General features: G+C 37.6%; 1 protein-coding gene across 3 annotated transcripts in view; it reads left to right on the forward strand.

Moving 5' to 3' along the window:
* The window catches only part of erbb4b (erb-b2 receptor tyrosine kinase 4b), a 309,821-nt gene extending 288,625 nt beyond the window's left edge, over window positions 1-21,196 (forward strand). For all 3 annotated transcript variants that reach the window (XM_006802355.3, XM_035912788.2, XM_035912787.2), the window contains exons 23-28: window positions 2,341-2,487; window positions 4,500-4,597; window positions 5,410-5,580; window positions 10,466-10,715; window positions 11,499-11,603; window positions 11,831-21,196. In XM_006802355.3, the coding sequence (XP_006802418.2) occupies window positions 2,341-2,487; window positions 4,500-4,597; window positions 5,410-5,580; window positions 10,466-10,715; window positions 11,499-11,603; window positions 11,831-12,501 (1,442 nt within the window). In that variant the 3' untranslated portion in view covers window positions 12,502-21,196. The remainder of the gene's footprint in view (window positions 1-2,340; window positions 2,488-4,499; window positions 4,598-5,409; window positions 5,581-10,465; window positions 10,716-11,498; window positions 11,604-11,830) is intronic.
* The last annotated feature ends 2,039 nt before the right edge of the window (window positions 21,197-23,235 follow it).

Raw genomic sequence — 23,235 nt, forward strand, 5'->3', positions numbered from 1 at the left:
TAATAAAGCACAGATTCTTATCACCTGTTTTGCAAAAGGTTTTATTGTTTCTTACTACTTTATTGTCATGTTGCCATCAATATACTAGAAACAGCAATGTCAGTTGCTAGACAGCATATGGCAGCATAATGTATCACATGTGTAATTCAACTTTTGTAGATATAAATGACATGTTATGGTCCCGAAATTAAGCAATAGAATATTTTAGTATGGTGCTTTAGGTACATAAATACTGCAAATGGTTATTTTAGCCAGTGGTGGGTGATTGTTGGTAACATGATGACATCCTAATATCAGATGTCACTAAGAGCATTCAGGGTCCTTTAACCCTTTAAAACTGGTCAGAGCGGGCATGCTCCGTTTTGCGCAACTATTTTTAAATCCCGGTAGCTCTGCAACCACGTAAGCTAGCGCAATAATTTTTTTTGCATATGAAACCGGAGGAGTTGTACTTACATCTTATGCCATCAGATTGTCCTAGGTCACAGTTTCCTTCCACATATAGCTTTGCAAAAACTGCATAAAAAGCACTTGCAACAACAAAAACATAACATTTCAGAAACAAGCTTTGCCGATCCGATCAGCTGTTCATAACACTTCCTACGTTGGAATAGACATCAGCGGGAACTATCGCATGTCCGCCATTACCTGCCCGAAACCGGAAGTGACGTCATTTTCGCGGAAATGTAGTTTTTTTTACCATCAGGGCCTCATGAGCCTATACTGGTGTTTTTAAAAGTTATGTTTGACTTCATGACTTTCTGTGTCATTTCTGGGATGCTTAGGACTCATATTGCACTGATGGAAATAGTTTATTTTGATGCATATGCTGTTTTTTTGCAAATTTGCATTATAATATTTATTTTCATTTTTCCTGCAGTGTATAAAAATTGGTGTATTTCAAAAATAAAACTATGAAGGCACTCAAAATAAATTTCCTGTGGTGGGAAACTATTTTGTGCAACTTTTTTGTATTTATAGTTTTGAGGGATAAGCCTCTTAAATTTCTCTAACTAGAAATATATGTTAAAAAAACAAAAACAAATTTTTAATTTTTTTGTAATTTATTGCTCTTTTTTGCAATTTATGTAATTACTATGCACTTAATGCATATATATCATTAAAATTTAGGCTGTAATGGTTGTATTAATGTATAGCAACTTAAAATGCTCCCAAAAATGGCTCCACAACATGTAAAAATATAATATAAGCTCTGGCGGACTTGGTTCTATGGTAGGTCTTAAAGGGTTAAAGTGACAGTCTAGCAGGAATTTGCAGACAAAGAAAAAAATTAAATAAGACTTGTGTGTGTGACAAGAAATAAAGAGGGGAATAGAAAAAGGGTGCATGAGGTAGAATGTGTTCAAGGCCATCTTCATATTATTGGTTTTATTCATTATTTACAGACAGTTACATCAAAATACATGTAGTGGGAGAAAACTATTGCAGGTACAAGGCTGTGAGGGAGAGGACAGAAGGACCGGGAGAGGAAAGAGGGTGAGATCACGCTCCTACTGAGAGCTTGGCTCCGACTCTTCCCTGTCCATTTAAAACACTAAGAGCAGCCAAGAGACAGTGAATAGACAGTGGATGGACACTTTACTTTGCACTCATATACGTGTAGTGTAATGTGAAGTAAATTGTGATTAATAAAATCCTGAACATTATTTTAACTCATCTTTTTAGTTTCACAAGAATCAATAACCATTTGAATGGTTGATTTTTTTCCTTGGTGGCTAATTAGAACAGACCAGACCTGGCTGATTGGTGGGTTTTGCAATCTGTAAAAATTGCGGAGAATAAGGGAATAATTTGGGGACACTTGAGTGTAGTTTGCACAAGGAAGCATAAAACTGTAGATCATTAAGCATTGGTCACATTATGAGTCTTTGCACAAGGTGTTGATTTTATCCAAGCCAGAGGTCTAAACCCTTGTCATTTCTGCATACCTCTGTCTGACAAAGATCTTACCCATAGCTTACAATGCAACACTGTAGCAAGGTGGTTAAAAGCAGAGTCACGCCTATGTTTTCCTGTCATTTATTTATGTAATTGGCTTGAGACTGAGACTTATTGGTAAAACAACATTTACTGTTTTCTTAAGACATCTCTTTTTCCAATGTCTGTTTCATTAAATGAAAAAGATTTCAAAGTGCACTTGTGCTTCCTTACTCTAAAAGAAAAGGTATATTTATTTTTGTTTTCCTATTTCCACTTAGAGTGAATTGGGCTGTTACGCACACAGTTCTACTTGTTCTTGTTTTTGGAATTATCTTTATATTTCTCCTTACTAATCTGTCTGTCTTTGTGCTCATATATCACTACTCCTACATCTTTCAGGTGTAACCATTTGGGAGCTGATGACCTTTGGAGGGAAGCCATATGATGGGATTTCTACAAGAGATATCCCAGATCTGTTAGAGAAGGGAGAGCGTCTTCCTCAACCACCCATCTGCACCATTGATGTTTACATGGTCATGGTCAAATGTAAGTAAAATCTCAAAGTAACCAGAAGAACAGAAACTCTCTTTAATAAACTAAAATCAAATGCAACAAATCAAATAAATCAGAATTAATAATTACGGCTTCTACCATGTTAAACTGAGAGCGATGAGGAAACATGCTAGCTAGTTTTGAATAGAAAACATGTTTAGAAAACATTTGGTAATTGGTAGATTGCGGTTCTACAGTTTAGCCCACCTGCTTTCTTTTAATTGATCATACTTGTATAAAATTTTAGAGGACTGCAAAGCATGAACAGGTTGGCCTTAGTGGTCAGCCACTGCTGTTATACTGTCAGGCACTGGGGTCACAGGTGGCACTATACCCTCTGGCCACTGCTGACAGGACAAAGACTGGGTGCCAGCACCACTTCAGCCTTCTCTACTGCTCTCCAAGGTTCAGCCTCTGGCCGTTTCTGTCACCTTGGCTTTTACGGTCACCCTCAACCTGCGCCAATCTGGCAAGTGGACACAGACACGGCAGGGAGAGGTTACTATCACCTGCCTGTTATCTGACTTCTTTCTGCAACACTGCACATGCTGAAAAGGCTCATGTGCTCAGTGTACTTCTGAAGCTTTAACTAATTTCACTATCCTCTGCCTTAATGGCAATAATAATAGACGCTATGCACCAAGACAAAAGATAATCAATTTTACATTTGAAATGGCTTGTGTAGTATTTATGTATTCACATCTAAAGCCACATTTAACCATCCTTTCCCTGGATACCTAGTCAGCCTGTACTCAAGGCCAGACCACATGATTGCTTTGGCATTATGTCATCATGTTCACATGGAAACTGGCAGAAGAGCACATAGCTCCATATGGCCATTCTAGCGATGAAACAGTATTTATATTTAAATTTGAATAAAGAAGAGAACTTTATTTAAGCTCATCTAATTAATCATTATGAAACAATGCATTCTGGAAAATGGTTTAAAAATGAAATCTTCAAAAATCTTAAGAAGTTGGGGAATACGGCCTGTTTTCATGTTATGCGACTGATGTCAAGCTTTCACAGGTTAGCTACAGTTTTTTTGTTACCCAGACATTCCCACCACAGTTGGCCCAGGGATAATCCACCACATCTGCCCCATCAATACACGAGCAAACACACCAGACTCTACTATCACCACCACTTAATAGCATAATGGTGTAATACAGAGCTGCTTTGAGTGCAATTGAAACCACCATCATGATAGATTTAACCTACCATATCGACCAGTCAGGAAATAAGTTCAAGTTCAGAATAATTTCAATTTATCACAAATGGACTGAATGGTAAATGGACTGATTCTTATATAGCGCTTTTCTACTCTCTCGGAGCACTCAAAGCGCTCTATACAACATGCCACATTCACCCAATCACACACATTCTCACAAGCACTTTATCTATACTTAGTGCTATCTAATAACATTCACACACATTCATACTCCGATGGACGCATCGGAGAGCAACTTGGGGTTAGTATCTTGCCCAAGGATACTTGACATGCAGACTGGAGGAGCCAAGGATCGAACCACCAACCTTCCGATCAGTAGGTGACCTGCTCTACCTCCTGAGCTACAGCCACCCCTGTGGCCCGTTCACAATGAATTATTCACTCTGTAGAGATAGTCAAAAAATAATGCTTGAAAGATGATATCAAAGTCTAATTATTGTGTATTATTATGTAGCCTTTAATCCAAAGCCTCAGTCTATGGAGGCATTACCCTTGACACCAAAGTAGGAAGACCACTCAACTGCACTGCCAAATCTCCACTGACACCTTCTCAACTTATTGTTCCTAATAGTTAAATGGGGTAACAGTAAATTTACACAGGAACAAAAAACAGGATCCTGATGGGGATTGATGAAGCTTCAAATTGAATGTTGACTGGGAAACTTATACACATCAATAAGATGTATAGATGGCATCTCCACCCCACACACACACACTTGTTATTTTTATTTGGAACATCATATTGTTAAATATATAATAAAGAAATGCCTTTCAGGCTGGATGATTGATGCAGACAGTCGACCCAAGTTCAAGGAGCTGGCTGCTGAGTTCACTCGAATGGCTCGAGATCCCCAAAGATATCTGGTCATCCAGGTAGGTAAATTGATGGTATTGGAATATGTATGTTATCTTTATAGTGTGTCTTCGGTTACTGTGTCAGTTTTTCATATAGAGAGTTTTTCTGTTTCCCATTTCTTTGTAAAAGACAAAAAAACATGGACTTTGTTTATGTTGTGTTAAAATAAGTGCTCATTCAAAAAAGGTTTCTCTAAGTAACACAAGTAAAACAGTCATGAAACAAATCTGACGTTATCACACTTGTTATTCTGATATTTTCAAATTAACTTCAGTGAAATACAAGCTGCAGAGGCTATAAAAGTGTTAAAAATAATAGCTAATATGTTATCAGAATAACAAGCTGGACCTCACTCCAAACACTCTCCGTCCGATAATATATCTATTAATGTCTACTTCCACCCCATACACATTTGTTGTGGTTTCTGTGCCCCACCCTCCCTTTCTTGTTTCTCTGCATATCAGCCTTTCTCAAAAGTATTAGATGGATCTGCCAAACCTGAGAGCTAATGACAAGGCCCCAAACCACAGTCTCTGACTTGTTGCTTTATTGTCAATGAATGTTTTTCTCCCTCCCTCACTTCCAACTGGTGACAGCAGATGGCCGCTCCTCCCTGAGCTTGGTTCTGCTGGAGGTTTCTTCCTGTTAAAAGGGAGTTTTTCCATCCCACTGTTGCTAATAGTGGGTTTTGTTTTGTTTTTTGATTGTTGGGATTTTCTCAGTTTTATTGTAGACTTTGTATCTTACAATATAAAATGCCTTGAGGCCATTGTTGTGATTTAGCATTATATAAATAAAACTGAATTGAACTGAATCAAACTTTACTCAGGGTGATGATCGCATGAAGCTGCCCAGCCCCAGTGACAGCAAGTTCTTCCAGAGCCTCTTGGATGAGGAGGAACTAGATGACCTGATGGATGCTGAGGAGTACTTGGTGCCCCACTCCTTCAACATTCCCCCACTGGCATACACTCCCCGCGCAAGGATGGACTCCAACAAGGTATTTTATTTCAAGCGCCCTAATACAATGTTCAATATGTGGAAGAAATACTGAAGATACACTTACATTGTGTTATTAAGGTGGATCATTATGCAATGGGACTGCACAATGTGTTTTGCAGTGGAAATAGATTGTTTAAACTTGGAGGAATTTTTAAAAATAGCTTAGACTTAACAGCATGTTTTCATCTTAGCATGTCAAATACTGCTATTTTGGCAGATGCCACTGCATCTGTGCTGTGACAAGAGAGATTAAGTCCACATTTGGAGGCTAGAAGGGTGGTGGTGAATAAATCACAAGTTTGCCAGCCAACAACTCACGGTTTGTCTCCTGTTTCAGACTTTGTTCTGCATTCATTTCACTTAATAATTAGTTTTAGGTTTTGTAGTGGCCCTGGCAGAACCACAATGGTGCAATAGGCTTAAGAAAAGGCTATGGATTATGGTGTAGGTTCACACCCCTTCACAATATCAAGCGTGCATAAAATGTTCAACTAATTTTCTTCTGTGTATACCCAGCTGGCAGTGGTGATAAGAGCAAATAGAGTTCTTAAATGACTTGCTCTTGTCTATGTAAAATATCTAAATAGAGCTTTAAAAAGATGACAGATCTGGTTAGCCAGCTGGTTGAACATGCGATTGCATTAGCACTCCTAATGTAGTCATTGTCGAGATGGATGGGCTATTGATCTCAACTGTTTTTTGATGTACCCACTCAACAATTAATTTGTTCTTGTTGCTCTGTTTTTATCAGAATTTTAAGCTAGAAGTAACAGTAGTAATAGGAGGTGCCAACTGCCATTAGTCACAATGGTTTTCTACATTCTAGACATCGAACCCAATATTTTAGTGTAGTTTTCAGTTCACTGTACTGTTGTTGATGTCCACAGATTTTCCTACAAAAATATTTAGCTGGAATATTTGTAAATAATTTATTAACATTGTAAACAAGATTAAATCTATTAAATGATAAACTGTAAAGTCATAAAGCTCAAAAACTCTTGCAATAACCTAGGTAAGCCAGTTTGTGTTTTCCAAGTAAATCCCTTCATTAACACTGTAAGGAAGACTGGTGGACCAACCCTTTTTCATTATTTTTGTTATTACTTCTTTAATGAACTTAAGTTTTAATTTGTGTGTTTTTCTTTTACTTTTTTCATTAAATTTGTTTCTTATCTTTTAATTTGACATGGTCTCTGGATTACCATCTCTTATTACCAGTTCTTTCTAAGCATAGTAGCAGTGTGGCTGGTTGAAAGATGAAAAATGGGACAATATAGCAAAAGTACTCAAATCATTTAGATGCATTCTAAAGTGATATGGGAATGGTTTTCTCAGTGTAATGCAGGACTATTCTGTTCAAGCACAAAAGATTGAGGCCTTAAAACTGCACTTACACAGCTTTCTCGCATTCACTCCCATCTGTCTCTTGCTGTCCAATTCTCTTTCTGTTTTCCTTCGTCTTTCTCCTTTGTGAAACTGTTGTAATTGCCTTCTTCTGAATTGGAGTTTACAGCTAGATCTCCTCAGTTCTTGGACTGTTCAAATGTTCATGGTCTCTCTTTTGACTTAAATCTATCACAGCACCAGTCACACAGCCAGAATTCAAACATTTTGTATTCTAAAATCCCCTGTGTTTATGTCAGAATAAAAATACCCACTGAATGCCAATGAGAGACATGTGCCAAACCTGTTTTAGTGCATTTCAGAGAGTGAATGATTATGTATTTGCCTGATGTGTATATATATTTACAATCCCTCTGTTGTTCCCTACTATTGCCTATACTTTTCTTCCACTACTGGGCCTTTCTTTTTAGTGTGAATGCAAATAACTTCATAATAATTTAATTTCAAATAGGTTGATTATTGTAATGAGCTTGATTATTAAAACACTTACTTATACAGCCATATTTCACTCTATTATTGTGACTCATAACTGGAAGAAATTTGTTCTGCACTCGCTTAAACAGACATTGCCACCATACTCCGAAATGTCATTATGAAAATGCATGGTAAGATTAAAAACTATTTAGTTTAAAGCGATGAAGACGCTTAGCCTAGCCAAAAGCTTGTGCTTTGATAAAAAGGTGAACGGGGCACTTTACTTGACTCTTCAAGTAGTAGTTAATATTTTACTTCACACTGGATTAAGTCTCTGTTCATCTTCAGGGTACAAAGTAATACAGCTGTGCATGTGTTTGAATATGATTTAAAGAAACTCCACAGTTTTATATTTGTGTTAAGGTTAGTGATTGATTTTTTTATTTATTTTTATTTTTTGATGAGTGATAGGTATAAATGAGGATTGAAAGAGGGAAATTTAGTAGATATACCTGCAGTTACACTGTAATGAGAAAACAGCATGAGCTCTAAGGCCTCAACTAATTGCTTCTGGCTTATAATGTAGAGCACTAGATGAGAAACTGGGGAAGACTCCACATGTAATATATCAGGAAAAAAGAACGATGCCGTTGCATACAGAAAATGAGAATGGCCCTCAATTCTGCCCTTTGAAGTTCCTGAGATTTCAAGCAAAGGTTTGGACAAAATATAGCAGTAGGCACAGTTTTGTTTAAAGCTCCTATTTGCTAATAATTGCATTGCTCCGATCTCTAAGTTAACAAAAAAAAGGAAACAAAAAAGATTTACGTGACTGTGCGACAAGAGCCAGATGTCATCAGTAACTGGGTACTCAGTAAAAACTTTATTGGAATAACTTAGTAAGCTTGTAAGTAAGTAAGCTCATTTCCTGCTTTAGATTTGTATTTGTGGACTTCACTAAATTATTTTCCATAGTTCAAAATAATTTTCTGCTACAATGTACTTTGATAAAACTCCTCAATTCACCGTCTGTCTGAAAAAAGGAATCTAGCTTCTCCCGCTTTAAGGACACTGATCTTTTAAGACAGATTTCTACTGATTTGGGTATGACAAACAAAAGGTTCACTGGGTGAGATGTGTGCGTGTGATGAGCGTATTATGGATCTCTCTATCAGTATGTACCTGTCTCTGTGTGACACCATATAGACCCAAAAGTGAAAAGAAATTGTTGGAAACTGTGCATTTAGAGTATGAAGCCATTTGTATCTTAGATACAAACCCAATTCTGAAAAAGTTGGGACACTTTATAAAATGTAAATTAAAAAAGTTGCAATAATTTACTAATCTCATAAACCATATTTCATTTACAGAAGGATACAGAAAAGGCAAATGTTTAAACTGAGACTTTTTGCTATTTTATGAAAAGTATTAATAACATCTCAAAAAAGTTTAGATGGGGGAATAAAAAGCTGGAAAAGTGAGCAATATTAAAAAGAAACAGTTGGAGGACCATTTTGCAAAGAATTAAATTAACTGACTACAGGTCAATAACATGATTGTGTATAAATAGAGTATCTCAGGGAGGCAGAGTTTCTTAGAAGTAAAGGTGGACACAGGTGCATCAATCTGGGGGGGAAAAGTGCATCTACAAATTGTGGAACAATTTTATAATAATGTTCTTCAAGGAACAATGTTAAAGACGGTGAAATATTCTTCATCTACAGTATATAAGATCATTAAAAGGATAAAAAGGATCTTGAGAAATCTCTTGCACGTGGACATGTGCACATGGGACAAGAGTGAAAATCAATATTGGATCATGCTTGTGATCTTGTGCCCTTAATGCCCTGCAAATTAAAAATAGGTCAGACTCATAGAAATCCGTCCATGGCTCAGAAACACTTTCACGACTGTGTACACAGCTTGCTGTGCTATTCAGAAATGCAGGTAAAAGCTCTATCATGTTTGAAATTCTTTTGGAAAACACGGAAGCCACATCCTTTGGACAAAGAGAACAGCTTGTATGCATGCAGTTCTGTATGTAGTTCAGAGCTTTCACGAGCTAAAAACATTTGGCGTGTGGTGAATCAAAAAATACGAACTGTTGAACAGCTGTAATATATATATATATATATATATATATATATATATGAATGAATATGAGCGAGAGAGAGAACTTATATCTTCTGTTCCCAGATATTTACAGAGGGGATCCTGTAAACATCGCCCTGTACTTACTTTTCTTAAAATGATACGTTTTCCCAGTTTAAATATTTGATGCAGGTTTGGTTCTGAATAAAGTATATGTTCATGAGATATGCAGATCATTGCATTCTGTTTTTAATTTACATTTTACAAAGCATCCCAAATTGTTCAAAATGTTTATTAATCATATGCAGACCTCGTTATCTGGTAATTTAGCCATGTTTCATCCACTGTTATAACAATTTTTTTAGTATTAAATAAGGTAAATAGCCGGAGGTCCACTTTAAGGGAAATAAATTCCATATACTGTTGCCGTAAAATCACAGACCACTCAGACATAACCTGAGGAAAAGTCAATAAAACAATAAGTTAATAAAACATTTAAAAAAATAAAACTTACTGAAAATATGGGGGAGAAAAGATAAACAGAGTAAAGCACTTGCTGAGGTTCATAAAAGCCCTTTTTTGTTATTAGTGTAGACACAAATGCACACAGCATGACATTTCTGATATGGCTACTTAAAGATTTGCTGCATGGAGCCTTTTAATTAAATTTATTTTAATTGTACTTGGCAGTCATGCTGCCATATCATTGTTTGGCACTGCTGTTTGTCTCCCCTGCCTGTCACATTTTAATATTGCAGATGGACAATAGTACAAAGTACTTCAATTGTCACTTTTGTCTTACGTTTTTTGTTGTAATTTTTATATTGTTTTTTGTGCTTTTGTACTTGTACCACACCAGAAAATCAAACTAGTTTGTAGACAAAAGATTGGAATAGAAGCAGTTTTCCCTTGAAGGTAATGTACTATCCTGTACTATCCTAACTGAACCCTTTCTCTCATTTACTTCTACTCAGAACCAATTTAGCTGTCAGGATCCCAGTTTCAGCATGGAGGATATGCTGGCTGCCGTGCCGAGAGTGATCTCTGGTCCCCCTGTTTCTGGAAGCTGCCTCGCTCCACAGGAACTTGCCTCAGGAGGAAAAATTGTTGGTGGATTTGGCAGAGGTAGCCAGGATGACCCCCGCTGTAATGGCACTCTGAGAAAACAGGCATCCCCAAGGTCAAGCACCCTTGAGGCTGGCTCAACTCTCACCACAGTGCAAGGTAAAGTAGAATGACATTCAAAAGCAGCGGTCATGTGATTAAATTCAATTGAGGGACTCTGAAAAATACATTGGGTTGCTCATACCAGTAAATTGTGAACAAATATCAAGCATAGAGTCATAATGTTTTGTGTTTTTGTAAACATTACCAAACTCTACATGAATAAACTGAAACTTAATGACATATCCTAAGAATTCTTTGGTACAGTTTATTTATTTTAAGATCTGGTTTGATTATAATATGTAAAGGAGGATTCGCGAAACAAAATCAGCCCTCATTTTATTTTTAGTCACTGAGCCTGAATGTACCACAAGGTGACGCCATAGCCAGTGACACAGTGACAAAAATGTCATGTCACAGTATACAAGATAGGTGAGATCGGAACAGAGAAAATGTCCTGAATTATTTGTTGACATTGTGACTCAAGTTATTCTTTTCTACGTTTTCCCTTTATGCTTGCTGCCAATATTTGTTTGGGTAGGTAAAGTGAGTTTAACAATGCAAGCGTGTCTATAATGTCACTTCATTGGAGAAGTAAGAAGTGAAAGAGATGAGTGTAACATATTGGTAATGGCTGCGTTCGAGCACTAATCGTAATCCATGTACTGTACGGTCAGCCCATGAAAAATAAAGATGTCATCCCTAAATCACCCAAATTAAAGTTACTTGGCTACAGTTATAGCTCTGCCTCGGAGTTTATTAGAAAATATATATGGATCTTGACATAAGGTTTTCATAGTAGCATACTTTAAAACTCTCTCTTGCTTCCTTTCCTCTTGCAAGGCGGAGGTGAGGACACTAATGGACAGCGTTACAGCGCCGATCCCACCGGTCTTTTAGCAGAGCGAGGAGCAAAAGGCAATGCCATGAGAGACAAGAGCAATTCAGGTTACTCTGACAGTTTTGAATGTCTTCATCAAATTTATAAATGTTTGGATAAAATGAGCTAAATGACATAGTTTGTGTTGTGATACAGTACTTATCTAAAATAATATATTAAATGTGTACCCAGTTCTTTTAAGGGTTTGAAAGCATCTGATATGCACACACTATAACATTCAATAACAGAACTGTAGAGACCTTAGCTAATGCTAATATCCCCTTTTTGTTTCCAGATTATCTCATCCCTGTAGAGGAAAACCCCTTTGTCACACGGCGTAGGAATGGAGATGCCCACACAGTGATTGATGGAGCTAGCTGCCACACTCTGCATTTGGCTGGAGCCACTGCTGCCCCCAAAAGTCAATCCACTCATGGTGATGATGAGTATGTCAACGAGCCACTGTACCTGAATACCCTCCTCAACGCTGGGGCCAAGAATGGATTGGCTGGCACAGTCTCCATCTCTGGCTCTGGATCCTCCGTTGCACAATCAGTACTGCAGACAGTCAACCCACCAACATCAAGCCACACCATCTCCTCCACTGGATATGTGGTACCCCCTGGCCACCTCCCCCACCCATCGTATCCATCACACACCCTGCATCCGGGGCATTCAGGACACGCTCTGCACTCAGGCATTACCAGCAGCACCATTATGTTTGATAAGAAAGGCAAGAAAGCCTCTTTTGACAATCCTGAATACTGGCAGCACAGTCTCCCTCCCAAGTCCTCACTGCACAACCCTGAGTACCTGCAGGACTGCAGCACACGCTTCTTCTACCGCCAGAATGGACGCATTCGCCCTGCTGTGGCTGAAAACCAGGAATACTTGTCAGAGGCTGCTATGAAAACAGGCAATGTATTGCCACCCCCTCCATACAGACAGAGGAACACTGTGGTGTAGTGACCCACCTGTAGCACATTAGCGATGAATAGAGGGGTATGGGTGGGGATGAATGGACAGTAAACAGTCCTCACGTTTCCATGCTGTTCTTCTCAAACTGGGTTCTTCTTTCACCTTTCCTTAACACTTCTCTTTGTCATGTCTGCTAATCTTGTATTCTCACTCACTGGTTTTGCATTTTCTATGACAAAACTATAATAACATTCACTAACAGCCTCTTTTGTTACTTTTTCCTTGGCCCCCAAAGCAAACACAGACATCTCTTTGTTGTGTATTCTGTCCTGGAAAAGAAAAAGTCCAGTTTTTTAGAATCAAAATTGCACATAAATAATATTAACACAATCAAAGATGAAAAGAGGAGGAAAAAATAAACTGTGGTTAGCCCCAGCACGGTTATTTTCATGACCTCACATGTCTTTCTTTATACACCCTTAAATCACTGTTCACTGTCCTTTTGGCACATTTTCCATTCAGCTAGATGCACACATTGTACTATTCACACAACTGCTATTGCTTGGGTGCAGTCAATCAAATGTCCATGCACATAGAGTTGTGTCATGACTTACCAGCAAACCTGCAGTCATGCTGAAAACCCCAGATGTGGCCTGCATGCCTGCCGTCATGCTGCTTTGACTTTTACGTTTCACTGCACCAGTAATGAAATTCAGACATTTATCACACACACATATTTCAAATCATACCTGAAGCACGTTAACATGCCTGTAGGCTTGATACACCTACAATAACCACACATTATTTCATACATGCACACTGACAGATAAGTCTGCCGCCACTTGAAATATGTTCTGAAGGAGAAACAACATTAGACCTTGTACTTGAAAAAGACAATGTCGATAATGGCAGCCAGAGTTACAGCACTAAAACGGGCCAACAGGACGGTACATACCGCCACAGCTGTGATATCACCTGGTACCTGATTGAGCAGCGTTTGACACATTGTTGCCACGGCAAGTTTGGATTAGAAGGTTGACTGCTCACAAGATGACCCTTTAAATTCCACTGTAATTTTCCATGCTGTTCCTCATCTTTACCAATCTAGTCCGAGCAGCGAACAAACCGCACAGTTCAATGTTACCTTCATGAGCTCATGTGACTGACTAAAACATTGGTAACTGCAGTAGAAGAGATTTTATTTCAGTGGAACCGGTGCTTAAGAATGGACAAATCTTTTAAGAGGTACAACAACATGTTTCTGGAGAAACACAAACTGAGGGGGAAAGACAGTATTTTAAAATCTTTATCGGAGTATAGCGGGGCTATTTTTTTTGTTTGTCTGTCTTTGTTTGTTAATCCATCAGGGACCTGTTTATTTCCTCAACTTGTCTGACAATGTACTATATTTGATCAATAAAGGGATGGGGTAAACAGCACAGTAATGCAGCCACAAAAGAACGTTGTGGAGATGACGGAAAAAGGAAAACTCTCCATGGCTGGAAATAAGCCAATTACATGTCATCGCCAGACAGACACAAGCAACGAAAAAGGAAAAGAACACCTATAGGAGGTTTTTTTTACCACTCTGTGTTAATACTGTTGTATGTAATAAAAAGAGAAAACTAAGAAAGTCACTATCTGCCCTTACTCTTAGGTATAAGATAGCTAAAGCAAGGGTCAGCTACATTATTACCCTGTAACAAGTAAAAAAAAAGGGACATTTTCTGTCTTGGTGTTTGACATTGTAAGTTATCACTAAATCTACTGTTGGCTAGCTTGCTGTACTCATACAGTACTGCCAGATGCCACATTAAATTATGATGGAGAGTGCTAGCATCTGTCGTCAAATGACTTTGAAGCCTAATTTAGGTCGGGGCTGATAATTTATTAGCACTTAACACTCTGGCACAGCCAAATTGCGTTGGTGTTATTCTCACTATAAGCAACAATTCGTGCAATTTTCTCCATCACACTCCAACTTTCATTTACAGTGAGATAACACCTGAGTGTTTTTTGGGGGTTATTTTGCATTTAACTAACAAAGAAGCATTCTGTAAAGAATATCACTTGGGGCTGACAGTGACATCAACACCAGGGGGAAAGAAGCTATAAACATAAACACGGTAGCAATATTTAATTTGAAGGATTCTTCATCGCTTTTGATTGTTTATTTATTACATTCAAGAGATTAGAGGGATATTCTAGTGATTTTGTACTTCTAATGTTCTGGGATTAAAGTGATTAATAAGAGGAGGTGTAAAAAAAAATCACCATCAAATATGTTCAATTTTAGTTTTGAGTAAGGGTCACAAATGTCAGCTACATCACCAATAACGCAACTCTAGCCTGCTTCATAAAACACTTCTTATATTCCTTCTTCCTAAATGCTTATTTCCTGCCAAACATTTTTGTTTAAGATTACCTTGGCATCAGTGATGAGATCACCAGAGATATTTTTCTCAGCTTTTTTTTTCTCAGATGCAGAGTGGTAAGCAGTAAGTAGCTTGAGCGTCATAAATAAAACTGGTGACCTAGCCTTTAAACTCAGAAAGATATGATTAGCTTGACTTAATTTCAATAACATTTACAATATCACTGCATATATATGTGTGGTATTATAGAGGGCCGAAGCTGCCTAACCCCTGTGCATGTATCAGTGCTGAAAGAATACACAAGCACAGTTACACAACGTTGTGCCTCAATATTACAGATTCAGATGAGCGGTGCTGATGATTTTCTGTTCAAAACGCAGATGTTGCCCTGGCACAACATTTCTCCACCTCTCAGGTTTTATGGAAATAATAATCATCCAGTTGAGTTCCAGCTGAGGCACACATTTTTAAATCAAAAAGGGACATCAGGCCTATTGAAATGTAATCATAATGGAAGACAGATTAGTCCCACAATACCACAATAAGAGCACTCATAATAAATGCATCTCAACAGAAATGGGAATTGTATAGTGAATTTTATCATGTTAAGTATCACTTTGGTCTTTGTTCTGTTAGAAATCTGATCTACTGTCTTACACTTCTGAAATCACAAGTATTCTGATTTACTATCATTTGAATATACTCTTATGTATACATTATTTGTTCTAATTTATGGAGCAAAATTGCCCCCTCTATATTTTTTACAGATTAATGTCAGTTATGTAAGTCAATTTTTACCATTACCTGTAAAAAAGCAGTAGTGCTTGTGGACTACTATATGGCTGTGTGTCTAAGTGCAGCGGCAGCAGTTGAGAGTCACTGTAAGGCTTTGAAATGGCTCTCTGTGGGAAAATACAGCCAATCTTGTGGACGAGAAAACCTACTGGTGCTCTCAGCCAGCAACCATCACAAGGGGCTTTTAGCTTTTTGAATGCTAATTCATCCACTTTCCCTTGTTGTTCTGTGGGGAAATCATGTTACCCAACATCTCACCCAGTGCACCAGCTGAGAAACCCTGAACGACAGGCAATAGGTTGTAATCCTGCAGCGAGGTTAAAACGTAGGTATTAGCATTCAAGAAATGTTACCCAGTCAATGCATCAATGTTATAAAAGCTACGAGGGTGGAAGATGCAAGAGCACTGAAACTGGCAGAGAGGACCAGAGTTAATTGCCATTCTTTTTTTCTTTTTTTCCTCCTCTGTGGTAACTATAGAATTCTTTGTAGCAAACACTGTCGTGCGGCTCAAGCAGTGAAAAATGAAAAGCAGTCATTATTGAGTGAACATAACCAGAGGAGTCCGGAGAGGAAAAAGTGATCATGAAAGAGGTTAACATGAATCACAGCACAATGTGAACGATACAGCAGTCTGTAATGTTCTGTGTGAAAGCTTCATAAGCGTAAAGTAGTAAAGGAGCACAATGACTCCCTCTCAGTGCTGACTGCTAATCAGTAAATGAGCCTTTTTGGTAAAATTTGTATTTATATTTCATATTTTTGTTGAGTATTAAAAATGTAATTATGTTTTAAGTTGAGTATAAATTTTGTTTTACTATAGCTTTTGGTGTTCAGGGTCTCATTGTGATTTTTTTTTCTTTTTAATAAGTAGCTTCATCGTCTTATGCCTGTCATGTTGTCTAATACAGTCACAGTAGAGAAAACAGTGGTTGCAGACTAGTGGTGCAACGGATCAAAAGTCTCACGGTTCGGATCGGATCACGTTTTTTCGTCACGGATCGGATCAATTTTCGGATCAGCAGGAAAAAAAAAAGAAGACAAAAATTGAACTCGCCATTTACTTATTTAAGTATTTTTTGCCTATTAAAAAACATTCAACTCAAGACTCATTCCACGCAATTATATAAAAACAAATTAAGGTGCAATATAGGGCAGTACGTGTTGGCAGTACAGGGCTTTCTATCTACCACTCCGCTGTGATTTAATGAGAGGTCACGGTCACGTAGCTTTCCGTTGCCTTGGAGGTCCACCCATTTGTAGTTAGGGCAACAGAAGATGCCTGGGACAGCTCAGCCATAACTTTAAACTTTTCCTGCTCATACATGCTTGGAGCGATCTTGTCACTGAAGTGAACGCGCGACAGGATATCATAGCGTGGCTCAAGCACGTTCATCATAGTTTAAACTAGTGCTGTCAGCGTAAATCTCGTTAAAATGACGTTAATGCCATAACTGCATTAACGCGACAAATCTCCGTTAACTAGTTACCGCGGATCGCCCCGTGCGTGGGGCTGCAATGCGTCAACTAACGCATTAACTAGTTTAAACCCCTTGTTTTGCATAACAGAATGCGGCCTCCTGTCTGCAGCTTAACACCCCAATAGCTTTTGTAATAGCTTTAGCCCTGTCGCTTTGGGCAGCAAAGGGCTGCTTAAATACCGCAACCTCCTCTGCTCCTCCACTTGGACCGCTAGCGCTGACCATAGCTATCGCTTGACAGACTGACCACGCGCACCATACACATACTTTTTTCTTCTTTTTCGAATCTTCGGATCATGTGCATGCCGAACCGTGGAGTGGGATCGGTTCTGATTACGGATCAACCGTGATCTATTGCACCACTATTACAGACTGCAGTTTATTGCAGTCGTGTGTAATGAATTTGTAGATGCGTGGCTGCTTCGAAGACAGGGACCAGGTCTGAGACCACTTGAGTCTTCAAAGCATCTCTGGTGCATCAAGAAAGAGATAAAACAGCAATAAGACAGAGAGAGTTTGGGAGTAAACGGGGTAACCTGGCAACTACATACAATCTGTTATAATATGGTAACTGTGAAAATCACAAATCTGTTTGCATATACAACAGAAATTCATTTGAAGTACTTACTTTCAGAGTTCAACCAAAGCCTTACTGATCTGAAATGGAAATTCAGAAATTCCTCTACAATTTTTTTTTAGGAATATAACCAGATACAACCAGTTGTTTTGAGTCCCCTATAACAATGAGACCTAATTAAGATGATATGCGCCCATCGATGCAGACTGACTCAGATTGATTGCAATATGGTAACAATCTTTCTGCATTTTTAAATTACCAGTTATTTTCAAACCTTCACCAATAGAGGTGATTATGGTCAGTCTAAGGGGCAATGTCACTGTTTGGACACGCATCATCTCCCACCAGGTGACATTGCAATTCTGTCACAGTTGAGAGTGGTCACCGCAACAATTTGCAGTCAGTTGCCGACTACAAAAAAAATTCATGCAACTTACCAAGGAGTTGTTTTCAGACAACCTACTACTGAACTACAATTGGCTGTCTGACACCGTTTTCACAGTATCTGACTTGTTAAGATTATTTTGTTTCATCTCAGCCCATGACCAACAGCTGGCAGGTTTGACCAGGTTTAACCAGCCAAGGCTATATATCCAAAAAAGGCTTTGCTACTAACCCCATGTGATTAAAATGTGTGTATTGTCAATATGAAAAAAAGATAAAGTTTACCATCTACCTTAGATTATTTACACATCGTTATAGTTTTTTTGCTGATGTTAATATTTAGGGTAACATTATGTAATTAATGTCAAAACATAATGCGTTAGAAACTGAGTGGTGCACATGTAACTGAGAGTGGGTTATTGAAGGCCCCAAATAATAGACCAGCTAGTTATATTAAGATCCATCAAGCCTAGTAATGGGGACTATGGAAGGACAGCATATCTCTAGTATTTGCTTTATTTCTTTTTCATATCATTAGGATATTTTTTACAGTATAAGGAAATTCAGTACACCAATGGTCTGAGTGGTCTGGTTGCATTACATTTTAGCTATCAGTTTTTGTTCAGTACATAACAAAAAAATACATTTTTTTAAGGCAAACACAATGATAATCTATCATTATAACAGATGTTGCTATTTTACACTGATTCATATTTGTAAATTCTACAATGCCATGACAAATTTGGGTAGGTGGTTAAGTAAGCACAGTTTACAATGTACTGAACTGATGGTAAAACTGCACAAGGGAACTAATAATTTTTTTTTGAAAATACATTCAGAGATTAGATTGCTCAACAGTTTTACCACGGGAAAAAGTAATAAAAAAATGTATAATATTTTTATAGGAATAAAAAAGGAATAGGGTGGCCAGGTGCAGCTGTAAATAGAACAATGATGCTTTCTTTATGATATTTGTTTTTTATTTCTCCTTGCATCATTGCATTAGTAGTGATCTACTGTATTTTATCATTTCTTTGGGGAATATCTTTTCTGTATGTATATACATATATATACAGTACATATATATATATATATATATATATATTCTGTAAATGTAATTTGAGCGTGAACTCTGACTTTAAAAAACGCTTGCAGGGTCTTCTTGTTACCCCCTCCCCCAAGCCATCATTCTCCTGTAATGTGTGACTGTGTTTTCCACACAACTTTTGTGGATTTTGTGTTTCAACCTTGGCTCTTGCTCACTTTGTAGGAGTGATTTTTTTTCTCCTTTTTTAAAATAATGGGTGTATTATTACCAACACTACATTTACACACATCTCTCAGTATTATTCATCTCTTGAGTCTTATTTTTTTCAAGTTTTTGTACACTTTTAAAATGCTGTTGCAATACTAATGAATATTCAGTATCACATCACCCTTTTTCAACCTTTTCCTAACTAATGCTATTAATCCACCAGTGTCTCTTTAGGAATTTTGAGAACCTATACAATATTTTAATTTCCATTTGCAGTAAGCTCAGTGATTATTTTACATCCATTTATTTGGGAAAATAGTGGTTGAATGGTGTAGCAAAATCATGTGTACCCCCAAGAGTGTACTCACAGTTTGGATGCTGAGATGCTGGCATTGCACTGCTTGTGCCGGTTAAGTAGGTACCTTCTGTTTTTAAATGAAGCTAATATTTTAAATTCACTGGATTTTGCACAAAGTGACCATTGGCATTGGAGCCTTGATGCACTGGCCATGACAGTACTGAAACAAGCCTCATTCCCAACTTATATGTGAAAGCTCCTTCTAAATTTTCCGTAGGTAACTTTAAAGAATCATTTTGAAATGTTGAGGATTCGTGTTGTAAAGGGGCTTGTCAAAATCTGAACATTTTGTGAATTTAACAAATTATCTTTGGTGTTAAAACCTAATCAAACAGTAAAAGAAAAACAAAAAAAGTGTTGAGTATGAAGCGTAACTGGCAAAGCTTCCAAAGATTCACTGCATCACCATCTTTCCTGCCGCTTTTTTTCCCCCCAAACTGGACTGTTAACTCCATTTCCAGTATTGACATGATCAGTACATTGAGGCACAAATACCAAAGATTAAGTCGTGCATATTTCTGTAATGTCAGGGGTTTCTGACAAAGCAGCAGCATTTGAGATTCAGTGGGGTGTATTTAATTGTTACGATTACGTTTGCCTACAAATAACGTCTTACAAGACATGAAAAATAAATATTTACTACAGGTATTTTTGTATTATTTTTACCATGGTGGATTGGTCATGACACCTAATATCTAATGTGAATAATGCCACCAAAATCATCATTGTGGCATTGTAGCAAATGTGTCAGTAGCAATCAAGCAGTGCAGTTCGTTCTGACATAATGTTTATGAACTGAAGCTCAATGGTCCACATTAAACTTAGGATCTAAATGTTGATCCAAAATCTTGATACCTATGGAAACTGAATGGATGCACAATTTTAAAATTAGATGTATAACTGTCTGTTGCATTATTTTACCTATTGAAAAAACATAACTTGCATTATTTATGCAGGAAATGAACCAGACAGCTCTTTTTGTTTTGTGCTGTTTTCTGATGACACTGTATAGTTTACTAATGATAACTACTGAGAGTTTGTTCCTAAATTACTTAAATGTTTGCCATAGTTTTTGTATATTTACACTACATTTACAGACAAATATGGACCAATGACACACTTATGTTGAGATAGCAAATTGGCATTTGCATTTGATGATTTTGGTGGCAATCCTACCATTTTGCAATGTTCAGCACTTACATGTATATCTGGGAATGTGGTCAGTTTGGAAAGTTCCTCAAATGCCCTTGAATCTGTTCATTAAATTACACTGAAGTTAGGAAGAAAGTAGGTTTCATCATTAAATGAGCATAAATTATAATTTGTTTGTATCGATTCACTAGAATGATTGAGAACTTAGTTTTATAGGCCTGCTTTGTCACATTTTACCAGTTTTAAATATTTCTTTTTACTGGTTAATTGACACCCTTCCCAAGCTAATACATTTAAATACATATTCCCTCTGTTTTGTTACATGGATCTGTCAAAAATATATTTTTAATTCAATATGAATAAAGATCAGTCAATATTTAAAGATGAATTGTGGTCATTTTCTAGACTTTAACAGTGCTTTCCATAAAGTCCCAGCTGGCACACACTGGAAAAACTGAAATGGAAATTAAATCCATCAAAATCTTTGGCTTATATTTAACAAAACACTGTTAAATATAAGCCAAGTGGTTTAAATATAATGTTTCGAAGACATCTCCAAATCAGTTCAAATTCAGTGGTTTTCTTTTCACTTGAGATCTTTATGTCACTGATAGCTCTTATTAAGTGTTATTATGTTTTGTTTTGTTTTTTTGGGGGGGGGTTAGAAGAAAATAATGATTCAGTGTGTTAATTATCCAGAGCTTCTATTGGTTTTCTGTGGTTACCTATTTTTATCTCATTGTAGCAGGGATTGAGTGATTCTTCAAATTCAACCCTAATAGTTTTGAGTGCCCTTGCACGTCCTTATTTCAAATGTTAGACCATTCTCAAGTAGTTCAGCCAGACACATGGGAGTGTTGTGTAGCCTCTAGACACAGCACGACATCTTCATTTTGTCCAGATGAGGCTGCAGACATCTCTCACCATTCAGCATATTATGCCTTTAAGCTAGAAAGACCAGACAGAGCACCGCTACCATCACCGCAACCTCTATTTTTCAGACGGTTTTTTTTCACATTAAAAGCCACTCGTACACACACACAAACTTGTACTCTTACCAGAAAATTACACAGGAGCGCCAATAGTAAAGTGTTATTACTTTTGACACTTGCTCATGCATGATAGATGCATCTCTTTCCCAGCTGATGACATTTTATGACATTATCATAGGAAATCCAATAACAAGATCAGCATCTCAGAGCCCTTGTCGCATGCAAAGTCAAATCACTTGCATTAAGACGGTAATAGAGTGTGATCGAAACAATCTGTCACTGCCTATCCACTCACTCTCACACACCAGCTGCCCTGACAAACTATATAGATTTTTACGTGACGCGAGCGATGATCGGCACAGCTGAATGTAAACGATCTTAAGGTAAATCGATTGACTGGCACTTCTCAACAAATAAAAGTGAAGGCTCTATTTGATGATGCATCATTCTTTACCACCGTGTTTTATTGTCTGCACGTTTGCTTGTGCAGCTGTTTTAATTGCTTGTGCTGCTGTCTTCGACATGTGAATTTTCAAAGAAGTGGTTGCGTACCACAGCTGCAGTTTTCCACAGCACGCCACGGGGTGTAGCATACACAGGTCTATACTGCTAACATTTTGGCTGGCTTTATGAAGGAACCAGTTGTCACAGCAAATTACATAGAATTCAACACAGGTGAAACATACAGATGTTTCACTGGAGTAAATAATCATTTTTGTTGTGGGATATATATTTATTTATTTTAACTAATGCAACTGGGCAATCAGTTTTCATATTAGAATGACAGCAGCAAAGCTCAAAAACTTGTTCTGTGTTGTTTCCACTGTTTCGGCATTGTTATCTCTTTTTCTCAGAGAGCCACTGGTGAGGGCTACTGCCTCTAAATCCCAGCATGTTGGCAGCCTCTGATTGAATGGACTGTATCAAGCCCACTAAGTAGTGTTGTGATCCCCTTTTCATTATGGAACAGCATATTGGATTTTCTTCACAGGGCGTCTGTCTCTGCAGGCTTTGGTGTCTCCAAGAATTCATACACACACACACACAAATATATTTTTTAAAAAGGCATGTAGGACCACCCAGTAGTAAATTCTAAGAAATCTTATTGAATCAGGTATTAAACACTTCATGTGACCTCTAAAGTAACTAGTACGCCCACAGACCAGACAAGAAACATGGGTTCATATTCATATCACATCTGTACCTCACCTCAGAAAACATGATTTTTAGCTACATGGGTGGCCTGCAACTGCTTTTGAATTTTATGAATTTCTACAATAGCAGAACTGTAATACTTTCTGTACTTTTAAAAACTGCAAATGTTATATTACCATAACATTGATAAAGGGTATAAAACTATTGTGCTGTCACACTTTGGAGAAAGATAGCTGACAAATTTTAATAGAGCCCACT

Source organism: Neolamprologus brichardi, chromosome 16 (assembly GCF_056152115.1).
Source record: "Neolamprologus brichardi isolate AB-2024 chromosome 16, ASM5615211v1, whole genome shotgun sequence".
In the NCBI taxonomy this organism is placed as follows: Eukaryota; Metazoa; Chordata; class Actinopteri; order Cichliformes; family Cichlidae; genus Neolamprologus; species Neolamprologus brichardi.